The sequence below is a fragment of the Bubalus kerabau genome, chromosome 3 (assembly GCF_029407905.1).
Source record: "Bubalus kerabau isolate K-KA32 ecotype Philippines breed swamp buffalo chromosome 3, PCC_UOA_SB_1v2, whole genome shotgun sequence".
NCBI classification, from domain to species: Eukaryota; Metazoa; Chordata; class Mammalia; order Artiodactyla; family Bovidae; genus Bubalus; species Bubalus kerabau.
Window position 1 is genome coordinate 68630009 of NC_073626.1, and position 21739 is coordinate 68651747.

Sequence of the window (21739 nt, forward strand, 5' to 3'; positions counted from 1 at the left end):
GTCTAGAAGCTTTTTCCCCTAAAATTTAAATGTTACAAATATTATATTTAGTTTAACATAAAATAAAATTAGAATATTACATAAATGCAAATTTAGAATTTATTTATATATTCATGCAGAATGGCTAATTATTAGCTGCCTAACACTCCTGCTGCAAGCAAAATTATAAAATTACATCTTTTGCTTATGAAACCATTTGGGTATGTATATTGGCTTAATATTTATATTTTTAAAATGTTTCCTATTTTATGTGAAAGAACAATAAACATGTGGCTATCTGAAAAATTTTATCCTGCCTATCTCACTGTATAATTTTGTAGTTTGAATAAGGTTGTATATTTAAAAGTACCTTGTATATTGTAAAGTGCAATAGAAACATGGTCATAATGTGGCATATTTTAGTTTCATAAATTATGTATTAATAAGATTCAACTCATACTTTTAAAAAGTATCTTTTATGAAAGAGTAAAACAGAAAGAGTACAAATTTTCTGCATGTCCAGTGTGACCATTGTTTTAATATATGTTCTGTGCACCACTGACTCCAAATGGACTATGAATTATGTAATACAGTCTATATGATGATTAATTCATTAACAGAGTGCTGTATAATGAGGCATGATGTAAAACTTGTAACAAGATGTATTCATCATAAGGGCTTCCCTGGTGGCTCAGTGGTAAAGAATCCACCTGCCAATGCAGAAGATGCAGGTTCAATCCCTGGATTGGGAAGATCCCTTGGAGTAGGAAATGACAACCAGCTCCAGTATTCTTGCCTGAAAAATTCCCTGGACAGAGGAGCCTGGTGGGCTACAGTCCATAGGGTCACAACGAGTCAGACACAACTGAACACACACACACACACAGACCATATGCTCCAGCAATTCCACACTTCTGGGTATTTAGCCAAAGGAAACAAAAACACCAACTCAAAAGATATCTGTACTCCCATATGCATTACAGCATTATTTCTTTAAAAAAATTTTATTGGAGTATAGTTGCTTTACAATGTTGTGTTAGCTTCTGCTGTACAGCAAGGTGAATCAGCTATATGGGTACATATAACCCCTCGTTTATGGATTTTCTTCTCGTTTAGGTGACCACAGAGCACTGAATAGAGTTCCCTGTGCTCTACAGTAGGTTCTCATTAGTATTGGTTTTATACATGCTGCTGCTGCTGCTAAGTCGTTTTAGTCGTGTCCGACTCTGTGCGACCCCATAGATGGCAGCCCACCAGGCTCCCCCGTCCCTGGGATTCTCCAGGCAAGAACACTTTTTATACATAGAAGTGTATGTAGGTCAGTCTTCCAGTTTATCCCACTCCCCGTTCCCCCTTGGTGTCCATACATTTGTTCTCGATATTATGTGTCTATTTGTTTTTTTACAAGAAGGTTCATCTGTACCATTTTTGTAGATCCCACATATATGCATTAACATATGATATTTATTCTTCTCTTTCTGACTTTCTTCACTCTGTATGATAGTCTCTAGGTCCATCCACATCTCTTCAAATGGCACAATTTTGTTCTTTTTTATGGATAAATAATATTCCATTGTATATATGTACAACATCTTTATCCAGTCCTCTGTTGATGGACATTTAGGTCACTTCCATGTTCTGGCTATTGTAAATAGTGCTTCAGTGACCGCTGGGGCACATGTATCTTTTGGAATTATGGTTTTCTCTGGGTCTAAGCCCAGGAGTGGGATTGCTGGGTCATATGGTAGTTTTATTGTTAGTTTTCTAAGGAACCTCTGTACTGTTCTGCATAGTGGCTATATCAATTTACATTCCTACCAACAATGTGTGAGGGTTCCCTTTTCTCCATACTCTCTCCAGCATTTATTGTTTGTAGATATTTTTATGATGACCAGTGTGAGGTGACATCTCACTATAGTTTTGATGTGCATGGACGGAGGAGCCTGGTGGGCTACAGTCCATGGGGTCGCAAAGAGTTGGACACGACTGAGCAACTTCACTTTCACTTTCTCTAATTAGTGATGCTGAATATCTGTTCATGTGCCTGCTGGCCATCTGTATGTCTTCTTGGAGAAATGTCTGTTTAGGTCTTTGGACGATTTTTTGACCAAGTTCTTTGTTTTTTGGTATTAAACTGCATGAGCTGTTTGTATATTTTGGAAATTAATCCCTTGTCAGTTGCTTCATTTGCAAATATTTTGTCCCATTCTGATGGTTGACTTTTCATCTTGTTTATAGTTCTCTTTGCTATGAAAAAGCTTTTAGGTTTAATTAGGTTCCCATTTGTTTATATTTGTTTTTATTTTTCATTACATTTTATTTTCATTATAATAGCCAAGACATGTAATCAGCCTAAGTGTGCATTAATTGATGAATGGATACAGAAAATGTGTGTATATGTATGTGTGTGTGTGTGTGTGTGTATACACACACATACACATGTACATGCCATACCACAGAATACTTTTCAGCCATAGAAAAGAAGGAAATCTTGCCATTTGGGGAAATATACAAGGACCTAAGGATACTGTGGTAAGTGAAATAAGTCACAGAAAGACAAAAGCCATATGATCCCACTTATATGTGGAATGTTTTTAAAAATTACCCCAAACAAACAAATCAGAACATGTAGATACAGAGAACAGATTTCCAGAGGTTTGGTGGTGGGGGTGAAAGGGTTGAAGGGTGTCAAAAGGTACAGACTTCCAGTTTAAAAAAAAAGATTCTTACCATATTAATAATAGTGTATTAATTTCAATTTGGTTAGTGCTGAAAATCTAACTCCTTCTAAATATAGATCAGCATCTTTTGAAATAGTTGAGCTAAAGGAGTATCTCCCCTCTGCTGCTACTTTCAATGCAGTATCTTATCTAATAATCATATCAGAAGACCTGAAGAACCTTAAAAAAGAGTTATTTATTCCTAACAACTTGATACATGAATCAAAGAGCAAGAGTGGAAAGCCCATTCTGGCATATGATACCATTTCTTTCTCTTCCTCTCAAAGCAGAGCAGACTTTAAGAATTACGAGGGGAATTCTGGACATCATAGGATAACTCACAGAACAATGAGATTTAAAAAGTCAAGGCAGCAGAGAAATTAAACTGGAAAGAACTGTGGAGGCCATCTAGTTCAATTTCTCTCCTACGGTGGAGTGCAGGAGTGTGGCATTCCTAGTGGAAGAAGTGCCACTCCTGGGGCGCTCCACAGCCTGGGCATCATGTGGTGGACTCAGTGCGTGCTGTTACTGGACAATACTGATGGGCGTTCTCAACTGGAGTTCAGAGTCACTGTGCCCCTGTACATATTAGAAAAAGGCGCCTCCTCTGTCCTCACTTACTAACAGGTGCTTGCTCTTCTGGGCTGATGTAGTCCAAAGTCACCTAGCATGTTGAATAAGAGTATTAGCTGGATTGCAGACCTACTTGACCCTTTGCCAAATGTCTGTGGGAAATGCACACTGCAAGAAGAACTTGTGAGCTGAAGTTTGCCTCCTCGTGACTTTCCATGTTGACGTTTATCTTTTGTGCCTGCTAACTTGCTTCAGTTCTGTCCAACTCTTTGCGACCCTGGATGTAGCCTGCCAGGCTCCTCTGTCCATGGGGATTCTCTAGGCAAGAATACTGCAGTGGGTTGCCATGCTCTCCTTCAGAGGAATCTTCCCGACCAAGGATCAAACCCGTGTCTCTTATGTCTGCTGTATTGGCAGGCGGGTTCTTTACCACTAGCGCCACCATAAAAAATAAATGGAATAAGTGTGTCCTGTCTTGTGTGTACAGTCTTTGAGGTATTTGAAAACAGATATCATGTAGTCCCTTGATCTCACTTGTTCAAGACAGGTGATTCCATTTTCTTCAGTCAATCTTTATAGTCACACAGCTCCTAGACCTTGTTATGTTCATCATCATTATCATGGTCAAAGACACTTCTCTGAATGTAGCTTTGATCTCTGCCAGCTCAGGGCCCATGGGAGTACTTTTTCACCAGATAATTTTACCTTCTGTCTGACCCTGGGCAGAGTTGTCAAGAATGTAGGGTTTATTGTCACTTTTTCCCCTCCTTCTGGGATCATGTGTTTAAACTTTTGACACTTTTACCAAATTTCTTTTGATTCTTTCCCTTTGGCTCTTTATGTCTCTATTTGAAGCCTTCCCTTCCATGGCGATACCTCCGATTGCTCCCGATTTCACGCAGCAGAAAGCTAGGTGATCTGATAAAACTGTTAAAAAGATGCTAGTTGGCTGAGGCATTATTCCCTCCCAGTTATACCTACATGTTAACAAAAATCTGGATCATAAATGTTCACAAATAAAATCCAGCTAGAGAGAGAGAATTATGGGCGAAAAGTTCTTTTTATTATCCCTTGAATAATTATGGATATACATGACCAATCCATTTCTAATACTAGGATATCAGTTAAGGAGTTGGAATTTATCCCTGAGGACAATGAATAGTCATCAATGGAGTTTATGTAGGGAAGAGGTGTAATCAAACATATGCTTAAGAAAGATCATTCTGGCTAGAGTGGGTAAATAGAGGGAGACTGGAGGAGAGGCTGATGTAGTTTTCATATTAAAAATTGTGGTGACTGGGTCTCGGGCATTGGCTTGAGGAATGTTGGGATGCAGTGGCATAATTAAAAGGCAGGAACAACTGGCTTTGGGCATAGAGTGGTTGCAGAGAGTGAAAGAAAGGGATACTCTAGAAAGAAGACATTTCCTATCTTGGGTAGTGAGGAATGGATGATGGAACACTAGAAAGAATGATGTAATTGAGAGGCAGTGTATTTGAAGGTGAGAATGATGGCTGCTATTTGAACTTACTAAATTTGAAGTACCTACGAGACAGAAAAGAAAATGACATTTCAGTATCTTACCCCATTACAGACTTTTCTCACATTTCAGTATCTTACCTCGTTACAGATTTTTCTCACCAAACCAAGAAAGGTTTCTTTTATGTTAGAATCAAAACTCATCTGATTTAACTTTAGCCTGTTTCCTTACCACCAATCAATATCAACCTCAGGACATTACTTTTCTCCAATACTGTCTTTCTGAAGAAGTAATATTTAAACTGAAGGTTGAGGTGTATAGGGATGCCAGCAGTGAGAACTGTGTGTTCAAAGAGTTGTAAACAATGAAAACTCCAAATTTCTTATATAAGAGAGGTGTCGGTCAGATTGTCAAAGGAATGTAGCTGAAAGAAGAGGCCAGTAGCTTTCTTGTGACTCTGCAGCTTCCTGGCAGCCCATGTTGTTGTTTATTTGGAGTGATTTGAATCTGGCTCTTTCTGCTTCCAGAGCCCATAATATCCTATATAAATACATGTTTTGATTCCTTCTACTCCTTCTAAATGGGGCTTCCCAGGTGGTTCCGTAGTAAAGAATCTGCCTGCCATTTCAGGAGACATGTGTTCGATCCCTGAGTTGGAAAGATCCCCTGGAGGAGGCCATGGCAACCCACTCCATTATCCTTGCCTGGAGAATCCCATGACAAAGGAACCTGGTGGGCTGCAATTTGTAAGGTCGAATAGAGTCAGACACGACTGAAGCAACTTAGCACACACACACACACACACACACACACACACACACACACACAGTCACATTTCATCTGCAAGATGAAAGGAAGAAATAGACTTATTCCAGATTTTTTTGTAAGTAAAAATATCATTTAACCGGAAGATAATTTTAAGGCTAATTTTGTTTTGGATGTGAAAAGCTTTACCAAAGCAATCTTTGGAATAAAACTGAGACTTGATAAACTGACTCTTAGCATAAATATTTCTTCCCTAATAGCCTTAATTATTCATAATGTGTGTTTGTAAGATGCTTTATTATTTTGCTTTTAAGGTTGCAGCTACTTACTGAAGTTACAGATGAATGATCAGCACACAGTCATGGATGATAACCTGTTTATTAACGTTGATATTTCATATTTTGTTTTCTTGTCACTTTGTGCTAAATAGAATTTAATAGAGAAGTTTTATTCCTGTAAATGTTAACAGCATTTGAATAAGCTGTGGGAAAATTACAATGTAATGCTGCTGGGTACAGAATGATTCTTTTAGACACCAAGATTAATAATTTTTAACAATATCTAAAAACATTGTAGGAAAAGCTTGAACCATGCTGGCACCAGGGACAGACAGGCATGAAAGATTAATGTAATCTCGCATATAATGATGCACATTCTTACACAAAAAATCCATCTGCAGTGTCATGTCGGTCAGCAGAAATCTTTGATGGGTGGATACAGCTGGGCTGTCTCTTCTGGCAGAGCTGCCCCAGAAAATGCTAAATGCGGTTGGACCGCTTGGTGCCATCTGCAGTGTGCCAGTTTATCCTGTCTTCACTGGCATTTGCAGTACTGTATAGGGCATCATGACTGTGGAGACAGCGATCGGGAGTGACAGATTCATTTCCTCGGAGAATCTGGGCTCTGGTGGGCCTGAGCGCCACCCTCCTTGGCGTTGGGTCTGTTATCATTGGTGTTGGCTTGGCTTCACATTTTCACATCCAACTCCTCCTCTTTTTAGTCTAGCAGTTCCAGACACACATTCTTCTAGTATGTAAATCTTACACTAACCTTTCAAGTAATATATTCATGTAAGGTTGCCAAAGCGATTTAACATTGACTATCTGATGCCAGCTAATATGCCTTATTTTCAAAATACTGCTGCTCCTAGGCTTCTGATTTAAAGGAAATGTGTCTTATTTAGGGAACACTAAATGACAGGCACCAAGATAAATGATCTAATGGGATATCCCCAAATGACTTATGTAGTTGGAATAAATATATGACCCTCTTTTACATAAAGCTATAAAACACATCGGGCAAGTAACACTTAATCCTCCTTGCCATGATTAAAATATAAATATTCAACAATATATCTTGCTTTACGACCTGACCATATGTTTAGCATATTATTTTGCCAAACCAAGTTAAAAAGTGTAGATCATTCATTTAAAACTTTTACCTTTTTCTGTTTTTTTTTTCTCTTCTAATATAGTAACAGAATATGAAGGGCATGCCCTGTCACTACTCAAAGAATGTGAACTACAGGGATTTGATGGGTAGGTTGTATTCTTCATCTACATATACCATAGAGCTTATGTTATTAAATATTTTCATTAGTTTTCAGCCATATTTGGAACTTACAGTTTTTAACTATTTGTGATGTATGTAATTGGGCTGTATTTCATGCATATATGTGTAGTAACAGCTAATGATGGTAATGTAATATGACACAGTCATCTACCGCACAGGACTGTGCATAGAAACGGAAGGACGGATGTGAATATAAGTACTGGCAAGTTACCGTGTGCTGCCTCATACTTACCTTATGAACATATATTTGCATCTTGAGTTCTTAATTTTTGGCTTTAACCCTGTGAGTATCTAGAAAAGCATTGATGGAAGATAATATATTGGTCATATGGCATAACTATACTATGATCCTCTTTTGCAAATTTATTGATAGTATTATTAGCTACCCCTGGGTTAATTTGGCTATGAATGAGTGTAAATATTTTATGAAAACAAATGCATTATTTTCAGGATGAAAAAAATGTGCTGATTTTACTTATCTTCTATAATTTAGTGGCTACCAAATAAGTGTGTTATTCAAAATAGGTATTAGAAACTGTTGTTTGCAATACATTGCTGGCATGTGTAGAAATTTTTCACTGGCATGCAAACATTAGAAACAAGGCAAGTGACGTATATTTCAATTGACATTTTAAAAATGTAGGTGAATCAATTTGCTAAAGTGCTGGATTGATGTACAAGACTAAAAGCGTATTCTCTTAGGGAAGGTTTTTTGCAAGGGTGGATGTTTCAGAGTTTTAAAAGGTGGCAGGCATGTGAATTATTCTGTCTCATGGTGACGGCAGTGGGGGTGGGCAGCAATAGACTCAGAATATCAGGAAGGGCATCTGGGTCTTTCGACTGTAATGGAAGGCTTTACTCCTCCTGAAAAATTATTAGAATGTGTTAGAGAGGAAAGTGATGCAATCAGATTGGAGCATTACCAAGGTCAGTTTTCAGAAATACTTAATATTTTGAGGTGAGGAAAAATATTGGATGAAGAAGGAAGTTTGGTAAGTAAGACATAATTTTTCAAAAAGGAATTTAATCGAAGGGAGTGAATCTAGACGGCAATGGTCTATAAATATTGAGCATGAAGAATATGAGGTAGGAGATTACTGCAGAGCCTTATACTTAGTGCTCGACAGATTGATTAATAGGCTACATTTAGGAAATTACCTTGCAAGTATACAATTTAAGAGAAGTAATTGGGGGAATCATGCCTACCAGCTAGCTACCTTAATTTGCTACATGGTCCTGAAACACAACTTGTGAATGTATAAGAAATGTTGCATTGCAAATAAGTCCTTGCTTTTAAAACATGGTTATATAATAAGAATAACAGATATTGTAGGTATTACACCTTGTCTTGCCTATTAACATTATGAAGTGTTCCAGGAAATGTGTTATCTATAAATAACGTCCATTGGTAATTAACTGTGCAAGGATCAAGAAGAATTTTGCAGAATGATGAAAAACTATAGCTTAAGTGCAATAGAATAATGTTTTCTCTTTACGTGAACATACTTCTTATTTATTCCACATGACAGGAGGTGTTATTTTGCAGTGTGGCACTACAAGATCTATAGATCCTTTAGTTATTACCTACATTTTTTTTTTCACCAAATAGTTTACCTAGCCATTATGTTCATTGAGTTCCAGTGATTTCACTGTATAGTATGCCAATTAATTTAGAATTCATAACAATTTAAAATTTCTTTTGAAAGTCTTCTAAGATCCTTTAAATAGTTCATTTGGTTTTTTGAGTCCAGTTATTTCAGCAGGAGCTAAAATGGTGGTTGGGATAACTATCTTAATAAAAATGGTCATTTTAAGTCATTCTACTTAGAATTACATAGAAAGGCATATATACGAGGAGAACAGTGGAAACAGATTCTGTAGGCACTTCCAGAGAACAATTCTCTAACAAGTAGAATTGTTTGAAAGTGGAACATGCTACATTCATGAGCACCCTGTTCCTGAATCTGTTTCAGGAGTAGCTGTAGGAGTACTTTTTGAGAAATTGATATAAAAGACTCATCCTGTCTCTACTGGAGCTATTGATAGGGAGTGAGGAGAAATCACCTAAAGGTTTTTAGACATAGACCAGAGATTAAGATCCTAGAGAAATTCTATGATATTATTCAGAAGCAAAATGATTCAGTAAATAACGTTTAAGATTATTAAGATTTTGAAGTTTTTTTTAATGAGTTGCATATGTTTTTATGAAGACACATCGCGACATATTCCTAATGCCAACAGGAACAGTGTATCAGTCCTCATGACAGCTGGTATACAACTCCAGTGTGTTCCAGCAAACACTCTCAGATCCACTGCTGGAGTTTGCAGGAGCATCCATTTCCATGTATTATGTGTTTTCAGTTCTGTCCGACTCTTTGCGACCCCGTGGACTGTAGCCTGCCAGGCTCCTCTGTCCGTGGAATTCTCCAGGCAAGAATACTGGTGTGGGTAGGCATTCCCTTCTCCAGAGGATCTTCCTGACCCAGGGATTGAACCTAGGTGTCCTGCCTGGCAGGCAGATTCTTTATAATCTGAGCCACTGAGGAAACCCTGTCAGTTTCCACATTGCCTCCTCTATACTGGGCATGAACAGGAAGTTTTGTAAAGGCAAAGAAAAGAGTAATATCGAATGCATAGACTTGAAGCAGAAACAGTTGCGTTTGTAAATGTGAAAAGTGCTAATCTGTAGCTCTTATGCAATTACACATATATTGCGTGTGCTCAGTCTCTCAGTCATGTCTCTTGTGACCCCATGGACTGCATCCTGCCAGGCTCTTCTGTCCATGGAATTTTCCAGACAAGATACATATACTAATATTTTATCATTTTGTTTCACAGCATTTTAAAACTATATTTTGTTGAATTAGTTTTTTTCCTTCATTTGAATTTAAGGCAATGGCACCCCACTCCAGTACTCTTGCCTGGAAAATCCCATGGACTGAGGAGCCTGGTGGGCTGCAGTCCATGGGGTCGTGAAGAGTTGGACATGACTGAGCAACTTCACTGTCACTTTTCACTTTCATGCATTGGAGAAGGAAATGGCAACCCACTCCAGTGTTCTTGCCTGGAGAATCCCAGGGACAGGGGAGCCTGGTGGGCTGCCGTCTATGGGGTCACACAGAGTCGGACACGACTGAAGTGACTTAGCAGCAGCAGCAGCAGGTATTATTTGGCTTACACTGACATTCTATCACCACTGTGATATCTGTATTAGTAAGTAAGGTTAAAAAGTATCTCTTCTCAAAAAAAAATTAAGTTGAAAATCCAATAATAAACATTTTAATAATGATGTGTGTTGATAGACAAATACACAAACACCCATTTATATTTTTTATCACTTTTAATAAAGAGAAATGAGATATTAGCTCCCAATTGTGCTTTTCTAGACAGCAAAGCTTTACTTTTGGTCAGGCATGAAAGAGTTTATTCTGAAAACACAAGGGTTTACCCTTTACTTCTAAAGGGTTATGTTTTAGGGTAGCTCTTAAGTGTGATTGAATGAACCCATTTTAAAAGGTTATTTTTTTGCCTTTTCTTTTAATAGCTAGACTCTTTTATGTTTATATTAAGTATATTCCCTAGGTTGGGTAATTATATCTCGAGATGATCTTAATGATCTAGTATTTGTCAACATAAGTTCTTTTCTCTTATTTAATTCCACAGTGATTCTACTGTTAAACTGATTTCCAAAATAATAAAACTCTCCTAAGGCTATTTTCATTGGGTCTTCTATGTAAGAAAGGAGTCTAATATATCAAATAGTAGTGTAGTTTCTAAGACCAACTTGTCTTATTTCAAAGTCTCATTCTATAACTTACCATGGTATGACCTTGGAACAGTTGCTTAATCTTTTTATGTCTTATTTTCCAAATCTGTGAATTGGGAGTAAAAGTGTATACTGTGTGTAGTTATTGTTCAAATTAAAAAAATTAATACATGGAGAATGCTGACAACGTCTGATACATAGTAATTGTTCACTAAGTGTTACTTTATTATTGTAATTATCATTTGTTTTAGTTTCAAAATATTTAACACAGAATGCCTTATGACAATATTTCAAAGGTTTTTGTAGTAGAGCATATTCCTATATGTGCTTCTCTGGTGTCTTAGACAGTTAAGAATCTGCCTGTAATGCAGGAGACCTGGATTTGATCCCTGTTTCAGAAAGATCCCCTGGAGAAGGGAATGGCAACCCACTTCAGCATTCTTGTCTGGAGAATTCCACGGACAGAGTAGCCTGGCAGGCCACAGTCCATGGAGTCACAAAGAGTTGGACACGACTGAGCAACTAACTCACACATGTGTCCCGAGCAAGGCTCATTTCTACTAACTCTAGCAGTTAGAGTTAACATGTACACAGTGCTTTAACTGGGTGCAGGATTCCAGGGCTCAGATGTTACCATATGATACGGAAGAGGCAAGTTATTTGTGCTCAGTTAGATATGTTGGATGACTTTACATGAGCTTTTTAGGCCATACACTCTTGGTTGGTAGACAGGCATAGAACTAGAAGTTAAGTCCACAAAATGTTTGAAAATCTATCCGTAGAGGTCTTTGAAATCATACAGATAAGATTCAAATGAAACCTTGGCTTCCCCATATATAAATATGAGGCTAATGCCTATTTTACAGATTTTTAAGAATTTAATAGAAAAGAGCCAATATGTTATACGACCTGAAGTTGGTGCTCCGTAGGCATAATCACTTTTCTCTGAATTAGTGGCTACACTGAGGCTGCTGGAATCAGTTCAGACACAAAATAATATCCCCAGGCAAACATGACCTGGGTCATATCCCGTATCATAGAATTTCTTCTAGTTAGGATGGACCTTGGATTGCCCAGGCTATATGCAGCCTTAGCCCTGAACCCCACCTAAGTGCCGGGGCTGAAGACTGAGAACACGATGGAGGCAGCTGATGGACACAGTGTTCTCAGCCTCAGGATCCACCAGCTTCTGGAGCTTCCTGAACTCAGGGAACCAGGAACCTCTGCTGATTATGCCTTGTGGGCTGTTCTGTTTGGCAAAAAGAATTTTTAAATATATCGAATGCTAGTTGTTAATGTTTATAAGTTAGGAGACTTACCCCCAAAGCAGGTCCTGTGGCTTCCCTAGAAAAGTCAGAAGATGCGGTCCTCTAAGCCTGCCTCCTGGATGATGCAGTGGGCTAGAGCCAAGAAACTGCTTCTCATTTAAACGAGCAGACTCTTCTGCTGCAGGGCCTGGGAGGTCGTGGGGCATGGCACCTGCTCTCAGTAACACGAACTCTTTCCCTTTGGGTCAATTGATGTGATTTTGATATTTAATGTTATTATTTTTTAAATGTTTGGCTATGCTGGGTTTTTGTTCCTGCGTGTGGGCTTTTCTCTAGTTGTGGCGAGCCAGGGCTACTCTCTAATTGCGGTGTGCAGGCTTTTCTTTGTGGTGGCTTCCCTTTTTGCAGAACACAGGCTCTAGGGCACATGGGCTCAGGAACTGGGGCTCCCCGGCTCTAGAGTAGGCTCAATAGTTGAGGCTCACCGACTTAGTTGCTCCGTGGCGTGTGGTGTGTCCCTGGATCAGGGATCACAGCTGTGTCTCTGGCATTGGCAGGTGGGCTCTTCATCACTGAGCTGTCAGGGAAGCCCATTATTTTACATCTTTTAAATACAAATGACTATGACAAAACCTCTGACACTCTGTATGACCTTCATGGATTCCCACCTCCCCCCTCCTGTAGTGTACTTATGGTGAGGTCCTAAAAAACTTTAGTACTGACTAGAGCCAAAGGCAGAGAAGGCAATGGCACCCCACTCCAGTACTCTTGCTGGAAAATCCCATGGACGGAGGAGCCTGGTGGGCTGCCATCCATGGGGTCGCACAGAGTCGGACACGACTGAAGTGACTTAGTAGTAGCAGAGCCAAAGGCTAGAGAAGGCAATGGCAACCCACTCCAGTACTCTTGCCTGGAAAATCCCATGGGTGCAGGAGCCTGGTAGGCTACAGTCCATGGGGTCGCGAAGAGTCGGACACGACTGAGCGACTTCACTTTCACTTTTCACTTTCCTGCATTGGAGAAGGAAATGGCAACCCACTCCAGTGTTCTTGCCTGGAGAATCCCAGGGACGGCGGAGCCTGGTGGACTGCCGTCTATGGGGTTGCACGGAGTTGGACACGACTAAAGCGACTTAGCAGTAGAAGCAGTAGCAGAGCCAAAGGCTAGTAACACTAACTTTACAAGTTCAGTATCACAGTAATATCCAAGAGATGAAAACCAGTTCATGTTTGCAATAGACATTTATAACTAATGATAATTAGTAGTTCCTTAAATTAAAGCTTTATATTTTACATGATTTTTATTGCTTTTCAGAGCTTTTATTGTTTTTTCAGAGCTATATTGAAAATTAGCAGGGTTTTATGCTTTCGCTTGTGTTAGTTAAATGAATTTCATTGACTTATTAACATAAACAAAATAAAAATAATATGCTTTGGGATATTAACAAAGCAAAATTCAGGTCAGATGTGAATTAACATGTTTAAGTGTTTTAATGCCTCTTGAAAGTGAAAAGTGAAGGTGTTAGTTGCTTAATCGTGTCCGACTCTTCGTGACCTTATGCACTGTAGCCCACCAGGCTCCTCTGTCCTTGGAATTCTCCAGGCAAGAATATTGGAGTGGGTAGCCATTCCCTACTCCAGGGGATCTTCCTGACCCAGGGATTGAACCTGGGTCACCCGCATTGCAGGCAGATTCTTTACCATCTGAGCCACTCATCTGACTTTTAGACTGTATGTTCGAATATTTTTTGAGTTGAACCATAATAAAGTTCAGCGAATGTCTTCTTGTAAACTTTATCAGTACAGTGCTACTGTCTTCTTATCCATTGACATATATTGAAATATTTGAAGCTATGAGTAATTATGCAAATATAATATGTAAGACTAATATTTTAAAGTCTACATTTCACAAATTATTACCAGTTATTCTGATGTCATTCCTTCTTTGACTTAATTTCTTTTCCAGTGTGGTATGTGTTGGTGGAGATGGATCTGCCAGTGAAGTAGCCCATGCTTTGCTTCTTAGAGCCCAGAAGAATGCGGGCTTGGAAACAGACAGCATCCTGACTCCTGTCAGAGCGCAGCTTCCGCTTGGTGTGATACCAGCAGGCAAGGGAGGGCCCCTGGATTTGCCAAGTGAACCCTCTCCCCCATCTCTTCCTGTATTACTCTCTAACCTAGACTGCATCATACAGAGTTAAACGCACAGACTTTGAGTATGAAAGACCCATGCTTGGCATCTCTGCTAGCACATGTGAGATGGGGCCCAAGTTATTTAATTTCTTTGAGCCTTATTTCTCTAAATAAGAGAGAGATAACACACATGATGGCCCCTTCATTATGAGGTTATTGTGGTATTAAATTAGAAGTATATTTGCAGAGTTTAATATAGTTAAGCAAACAACAAATGGGACTATTATTCTACCTTCCCATATAGAGGTTTAATGATCACGCAGTTCCAGATATGAAATTTCAAAATAGGGCCACTCCAGTCAAGCTGCTTATAATTCCATATGGGATAAAATGTAGTAACTCAATTCCCATAATTGAAGTATAAACAGATAAGTTTGAGAACGCCAAAAGGATTCATCCTGACTGCTGTATCTCCAGCAGCTAGAGCAGAATGTGACACCATGAACGCTTAATAAGGTTTACGTGAATAAATGTAAAGAAATTATAGAGCAAGTGGCACTTGAACGGGACCTAAAAATAGGTAGGATCTGGCCTGAAAGATAAGAATACGTTATTTTCTTGGCTGCAAAAATAACAAGTGGCAAGGCAAAATCCAGGAATGTGAAAGAAAAGACCACAGGCCATTTGTTGGGTGGTACTGGTGTCAGAATGTGTCTAAACTTGGGTGGTTTCTGGATGCCACAGGAAAGGGTCTGAATTGCTGTTAGGGAACAATGGGAGGTTTAGACAAGGGAGCAACCTTCTGGGAACCTGCTCTAGGAATAAGCCTGATTAGGGCAAGGGAGGAAAAGAAAGTGGAAGTGAGTCAGGGAGAACAGCCAGAGCAACACCGGCATCTGGAACAGGCAACAGCATCTTTGGCAGGTTTGTTCCATTAATCGAGTCCTTGGCTTCCCTGGTGGCTCAGACGGTAAAGCGTCTGTCTACAATGAGGGAGACCTGGGTTTGATCCCTGGGTCGGGAAGATCCCCTGGAGAAGGAAATGGCAGTCCACTCCAGTACTATTGCCTGGAAAATCCCATGCACAGAGGAGCCTGGCAGGCTACAGTCCATGGGGTCACAAAGAGTCAGACATGACTGAGCGACTTCACTTTCACTTTTTCCTCCCAAATTATTATTGAAACAAACAATAGTGAAAAAGGTGAGATTTTTTTCATTTTAAAACATCACATATTATCATCTGCATAAGAAGAGTGGGAACAATTACAGTTGATCCTTGATCAGTATACAGTTGGCCCTTCCTTTCTCTGCATTCTCAAATTCAGCCCACTGGGAATAGGGAATCGGGGTCGATTCCTGGGTTGGGAAGATTCCCTGGAGGAGGGAATGGCAACCCACTCCATTATTCTTGCCTGGAGAATCCAATGGACAGAGGAGCCTGGCAGGCTACAGTTCATGGAGTCAAAAGAGTCAGACACGACTTAGCGACTACACCACCACCACCATAGTATTCACTGGGCTTCCCTGGTGGCTCAGCAGTAAAGAATTCTTCTGCAGTGTGGGAGCTGCAGGAGATGTGGGTTCCATCCCTGGGTCAGGAGGATCCCCTGGAGGAAGGCACAGCAACTCACTCCAGTATTCTTGCCTGGAGAATCCCATGAACAGAGGCGCCTGGCAGGCTATAGTCCATAAGGTCACAAAGAGTCAGGCACAGCTGAAGCGACTTAGCACAGCATGGCATAGTATTCACAACGGAAAAATATCCACATCGAAGTGAGTCCACTCCCTTCAAACCCATGTTGTTTAAGGGTCAGTTGTGTTGTTTCCTGTGAAAATAGAAAACAATGCACATGGTTAAAAAAGAAATCAACGTTCTATCCATTCAATAACCAGAGTCATTTAGTATGGATTTTAGTATATTTGTATTATCAATCGACAAAGAACAGACATACCAATGCTCTTTTAGACTAAAAAGTCCTTCATAAAAACAATAATTTAAAAGGAGAGGGTTATAAGGATATATCCTTATGATTATAAAACCCATTAAGAAGAATCTGTGAAAATAAACCTTTTAGGTAGACAATAACAAAATGCATCAATTCAAAAAGATGCTTTGGAAGCACACTTTGACCTTTCCGTGTCATTTTAGGAGTATGTCTATAATGGTGGAACTTTCCCAACCTTTTCCTTTTGGGCAGAGTGGATATGCTTAGTTCACTGTTTCTTTTCCATAGTACTTACAGCCCTGAGGTCACTCATTCAGTGCTGTGCATCAGAAGTGGAAGGATGGGTGTCCCCACAGGTATGCATTTGACATCAAGTGAATAGCGAGCTAGAAACAGTTGTGGTTATGTTTACTTTTTAACATGCAACTCAGATTTTATAGAGGAATAGCATTGAGTTTTATTATCATCATACTTTTTAAACATATTTCTGATTTTGAGAGCATTTTCCAGATACAGTGGATATGATTGATAGAAATGGCATTTGAATACTTTTTGTTTAGAAAATACAGCCTGTTGTCAAAACTTTAGTGATTGTATAGAAGTTCCAGCTTATGGATTGCATCTAATAGGAGGAAATCATGTGTAGGATGTAATTAATATGAGGACTGTATGTCTGGTCAGGGCTTTGTGGAGACTGGGAACAAGAGCTAGGCAGGAAGTTTCTAAGCTGAATGCAGAAGACGGTCTGCCTTTGAAGCCATTTGCCTCCTGGAGAGAGACACCCAGAGGGAGCGTGTTTAGTAAATTACTCCACTGAGCCAACAGACTAAACCACTGAATTATGGTCAGACTCAGATGGATCAGATGTGGGGAAGCCTGTATTTGAACTACTGGCCATTAGCAATGGTGTTTGTTGCTATGGGAACTGGTGCTAAGGAACTATACAGAGAGATTCCGATTAAAGGGATGAGGGGGAGGATAGAGAAAAAAGCCAAAGAGGACATAAAAATAAAAAAGCAATCCAGTTGATGTAAAACAAGGCTCAATCCACATACTGATGACTGGGAACCATATATTCCTATAGAATTCATAAATAAATTCATGCATTCCAATTAATTTAAGGAGAATAAAATATTGCCAAGGGACTGTTAATTTCTATGATATTTTAGGCAAAGAACCGAAGTGTAGGTGCAGTTTTCATGAGAATTTTAGATATGCTTGACTAGGAAGTCATTACATCACATTTATCTGTTTGGATGTGGGAGACATTAATGGCTTTATGAATATTCATGATGTCTGGTTAATTAAGTTAATTGTTCTGCAGAAGTGCTTGCACTTCCAAGGACAATTTTTTTTTCTTTTTGCCTCCGTAGTTTCTGCCTGGTTCTTCCATCAGTCATGCTTTACATGATCTGCTGCTTCTGTCCTTACTCGTTGGATGTGGCACATTTTAGCAGATTTGGGGAGGTGGCAGTGAGTAAAGTTGCTGGTAGTGTTAAGAAAAACAACTTTTCAGGCTAATTAAAATGTTTACCTCGAGGCAGAACATTTATAGCTTTTGTGAGAATGCTAAAATTACATAGTTTTTATTTATGTGAGCAGCATGTTCTTTTGGCATGTAGATATCTTTTTGGATGGAGCACATTTTGTTTCAGGAAATTGTACCCTTTTAGATTATTCAAACAAAAATATGAAGCAATCTACAGTTTTATAATTTTACATCTACTTTCTTCATCAACTTTCCTCTTAAATTCAGAGTGTTAAAAAAAAAGTTCTTCAGGATTAAGGTACAGCTTAAGCAGAGTAGAAGATGATTAAAATGATTTTCTGACTTCTGGTCATATCTGTTATCATTGCCAGGTTCAGTGGAATTAAAGGAAAGTGGCAAAGTTGCAAAGCCTGAGAAGACAAAAAAATAAAAAGCAATCTCTGTCTTTCTAAGAGGATTTGTGTTTGGGCATACTTAACATACTTCAAACTCAAGGGAATAAATGGTCTTTATTTTTCTTGAGTCATGATATGTGTCATTCTCTACTGCACATGACAACATTACAATATGTTTTTAAATAGTCTTTCTCGAGGAATGCTTTTATGGCCTGCTCCTAATTAACCATGGTAATGGAGGAAGTGTGTTTCATGGAGTACTGTAATCCATTGATAATCTTAAATATATCACTCTAGTTACGTAGCCTCCTCCAAAACCTTCAACATAATCTGGTTGGGAAGTAAAATGGATTCATTTGTTTTTGCTTCCCCCTACCTCCACCTAGTCCAGATTAATTAGCAATTAGAGGTCCAAAGGCAGCCTATAGAGGGTTAAAGGATTGTTGGAAAGGCCTAGGAAACAGTGTCAGACTTTATTTTTTTGGGCTCTAAAATCACTGCAGATGGTGACTGCAGCCATGAAATTAAAAGACGCTTACTCCTTGGAAGGAAAGTTATAACCAACCTAGATAGCATATTCAAAAGCAGAGACATTACTTTGCCAACAAAGGTCTGTCTAGTCAAGGCTATGGTTTTTCCAGTGGTCATGTATGGATGTGAGAGTTGGACTGTGAAGAAGGCTGAGCGCCGAAGAATTGATGCTTTTGAACTGTGGTGTTGGAGAAGACTCTTGAGAGTCCCTTGGACTGCAAGGAGATCCAACCAGTCCATTCTGAAGGAGATCAGCCCTGGGATTTCTTTGGAAGGAATGATGCTAAAGCTGAAACTCCAGTACTTTGGCCACCTTATGCGAAGAGTTGACTCATTGGAAAAGACTCTGATGCTGGGAGGGACTGGGGGCAGGAGGAGAAGGGGATGACAGAGGAGGAGATGGCTGGATGGCATCACTGACTCAATGGACGTGAGTCTGAGTGAACTCCGGGAGTTGGTGATGGACAGGGAGGCCTGGCGTGCTGCGATTCATGGGGTTGCAAAGAGTCGGACACGACTGAGCGACTGAACTGAACTGAGGTGATTGACAGCTGGTAAAGATCCACTGAGGAACAGATTTCTGGACCACTTTTTTCAGACCTTAAAGTGCATAAAAGTTACCTGGAAAACTTGCTAAGACATGGACATCTGGGCCCTACTCCCAGCTACTCCCTTTCCAAAGGTTGAAGGTGGAATCCAGAAATTTCCCTTTTTAATAAGCTCTAGCAGATAATGTTGATGCAGGTGATCCTTGAACCATAAATTCTGGAGAAGGACCTCTCCTTATATTATACATAACCTGAAGATCTTATAAAATGCAGACTATGACTTGTTAGGCATGGAGTGGGACCTCACAATCAACATTGTAATAAACATGGAGATGTGGCCATTGCTGTTTGATTATGGGACATATTTTGAGTAACAAGGGTCAGAACATAAACTACCTTTTGATGAGTCAGTTAAAACCAGTTTACCAGTTGGTCACGGTGGACATTTTTTTGCATTGGTATCATTAGAGGTGTGAAAATCTCAATGCTTAGGTAGGTACCTCATGATTATTATTGTATTGTTTGATAATGGCTGCACTGTCTCAACTTCAACTGAGAACCCAAGCATATATCCATTCAAAGTGACAAGTCAAAGGGATTACATATGACCACACAAGAAAGTTCCTCATTAGCAAAGCCAGGGGACTAGTCTTTGCCTCGATAGCTATAGTGTGTATGGGCTTAGTCACTTAGTCGTGTCCAACTCTTTGTGACCTGATGGACCATAGTCCGCCAGGCTCCTCTGTCCATGGGGATTCTCCAGGCTAGAATACTGGAGTGGGTTGCTGTGCTCTCCTCCAGGGGATCTTCCCAACCTGGGGATCGAACCCAGGTCTCCTGCATTGCGGGTGGATTCTTTGCTGTGTGAGCCACCAGGGAAGCCTGAGAGCTGAAGTACACAATACATCCATGCTAGCACAGCTCTTGGTAGTTACTGGACTTAAATCAAGAAAAATGATAACTTCTTAATTTTAAATCCCTTTTACTCCCTGGGAATGGGCTAGCTGGTATTTTCCCCTTTGAAAGCAGACCTTTACCGCAAGATCTCAGACACATAAGTATTACAGGGGTATGACTTGAGAGAGCTCTTTTTCTGTGTAGGCTGGTGGGAAAAATTCATGTGGATCCTAAATTATCCTAGTGATATAGAGAAATCTGTGTCTCAATACAGATTCTTATACTGTGGCAGATACCATGGAAAGAAGTGTTTTCTTCATCTATGATACAATATCTCAGATAATAAAAGAGACCCCCAACTTGGTTAAGAGCTTTGTTGTTTTCAGTTGCTAAGTCATGTCTGACTCTTTGCAACTCCACGAACTGGAGCAGTTCAGGCTTCCCTGTCCTTCACCATCTCCATCTCATCCTCTGTTGCCCCTTTATCCTCTGGCCCTCAATCTTTCCCAGCATCAGGGTCTTTTCCAATGAGTTGGTTTTTTGCATCAGGTGGTCAGAGTATTGAAGCTTCAGCATCAGTCCTTCCAATGATTATTCAGGACTGATTTCCTTTAGGATTGACTGGTTTGATCTCCTTGCTGTTCAAGGGACTCTCAAGAATCTTCTCCAGTACCACAATTTAAAAGCATCAATTCTTTGACTCTCAGCCTTCTTTATGGTCCAGCTCTTACATCCATGCATGACTAACTGGAAAAACCATAGCTTTAACTATACTGACTTTTGTCTACAAAGTGATGTCTCTGCTTTTTAATACACTGCCTAGTTTTATCATAGCTTTTCTTCCAAGGAGTAAGCATGGTTTAATTTCATGGCTGCAGTCACCATCTGCAGTGATTTTTGACTCTTAAGAACATGAAATTTGTCACTGTTTCCACTTTTTATCTGTCTATTTGCCATGATATGATGGGACCAGATGCCATGATCTTAATTTTTGGAAGTCTGAATTTTAAGTCAGCTTTTTCAATCTCTTTTATCCTCATTAAGGGGCTCTTTACTTCCTCGTTGCTTTCTGCCTTAGAGTGGTATCATCTGTATATCTGAAGTTGTTGATATTTTCCCCAGCAATCTTGATTCCAGCTTGTGATTCATCCAGCCCAGCATTTCACATGATGTACTGTGCATAGAAGTTAAATAAGCACGGTGACAATATGCAGCCTTGACGTACTCCTTTCCCAATTTAGAACCAGTTCACCGTTCCATGTCCGGTTCTAACTGTGGCTTCTTGGCCTGCATACAGGTTTTTCAGGAGACAGATCAGGTGGTCTGGTGTTCCCATCTCTTGAAGAATTTTCCACAGTTTATTGTGATCCACACAGTCAAAGGCTTTACCATAGTCAATGAAGCAGAAGTAGGTGGTGTTTTTGGAATGCCCTTGTTTTATCTATGATCCAGCGGATGTTGGCAATTTGATCTCTGGTTCCTCTGCCTTTTCTAAATCCAGCTTGTACATCTGGAATTTCTCAGTTCATGTACTGCTGAAGCTAGTTTGAAGGATTTTGAGCATTACCTTGCACAAAGAGCTTTAGAAAGAATTTAAAGCCTATCTCTTGTACTGTACAGTGATTTTATATTTTTTCTTTTTATTATTTGGCTTTTTTTGTGTGTTTATGTGTTTGTC

At 39.6% G+C, this 21739-nt stretch overlaps 1 protein-coding gene across 9 annotated transcripts in view; it reads left to right on the forward strand.

The window, feature by feature from the left end:
- CERKL (ceramide kinase like) overlaps positions 1 to 21739 on the forward strand; it is a 157865-nt gene that overhangs the window by 123849 nt on the left and 12277 nt on the right. For 8 of the 9 annotated variants that reach the window (XM_055572031.1, XM_055572032.1, XM_055572027.1 and 5 more), the window contains 2 exons: positions 6992 to 7055; positions 14089 to 14231. The exons of the other annotated variant lie outside the window; for it this stretch is intronic. In XM_055572031.1, the coding sequence (XP_055428006.1) occupies positions 6992 to 7055; positions 14089 to 14231 (207 nt within the window). The remainder of the gene's footprint in view (positions 1 to 6991; positions 7056 to 14088; positions 14232 to 21739) is intronic. 9 annotated transcript variants of the gene reach the window in all.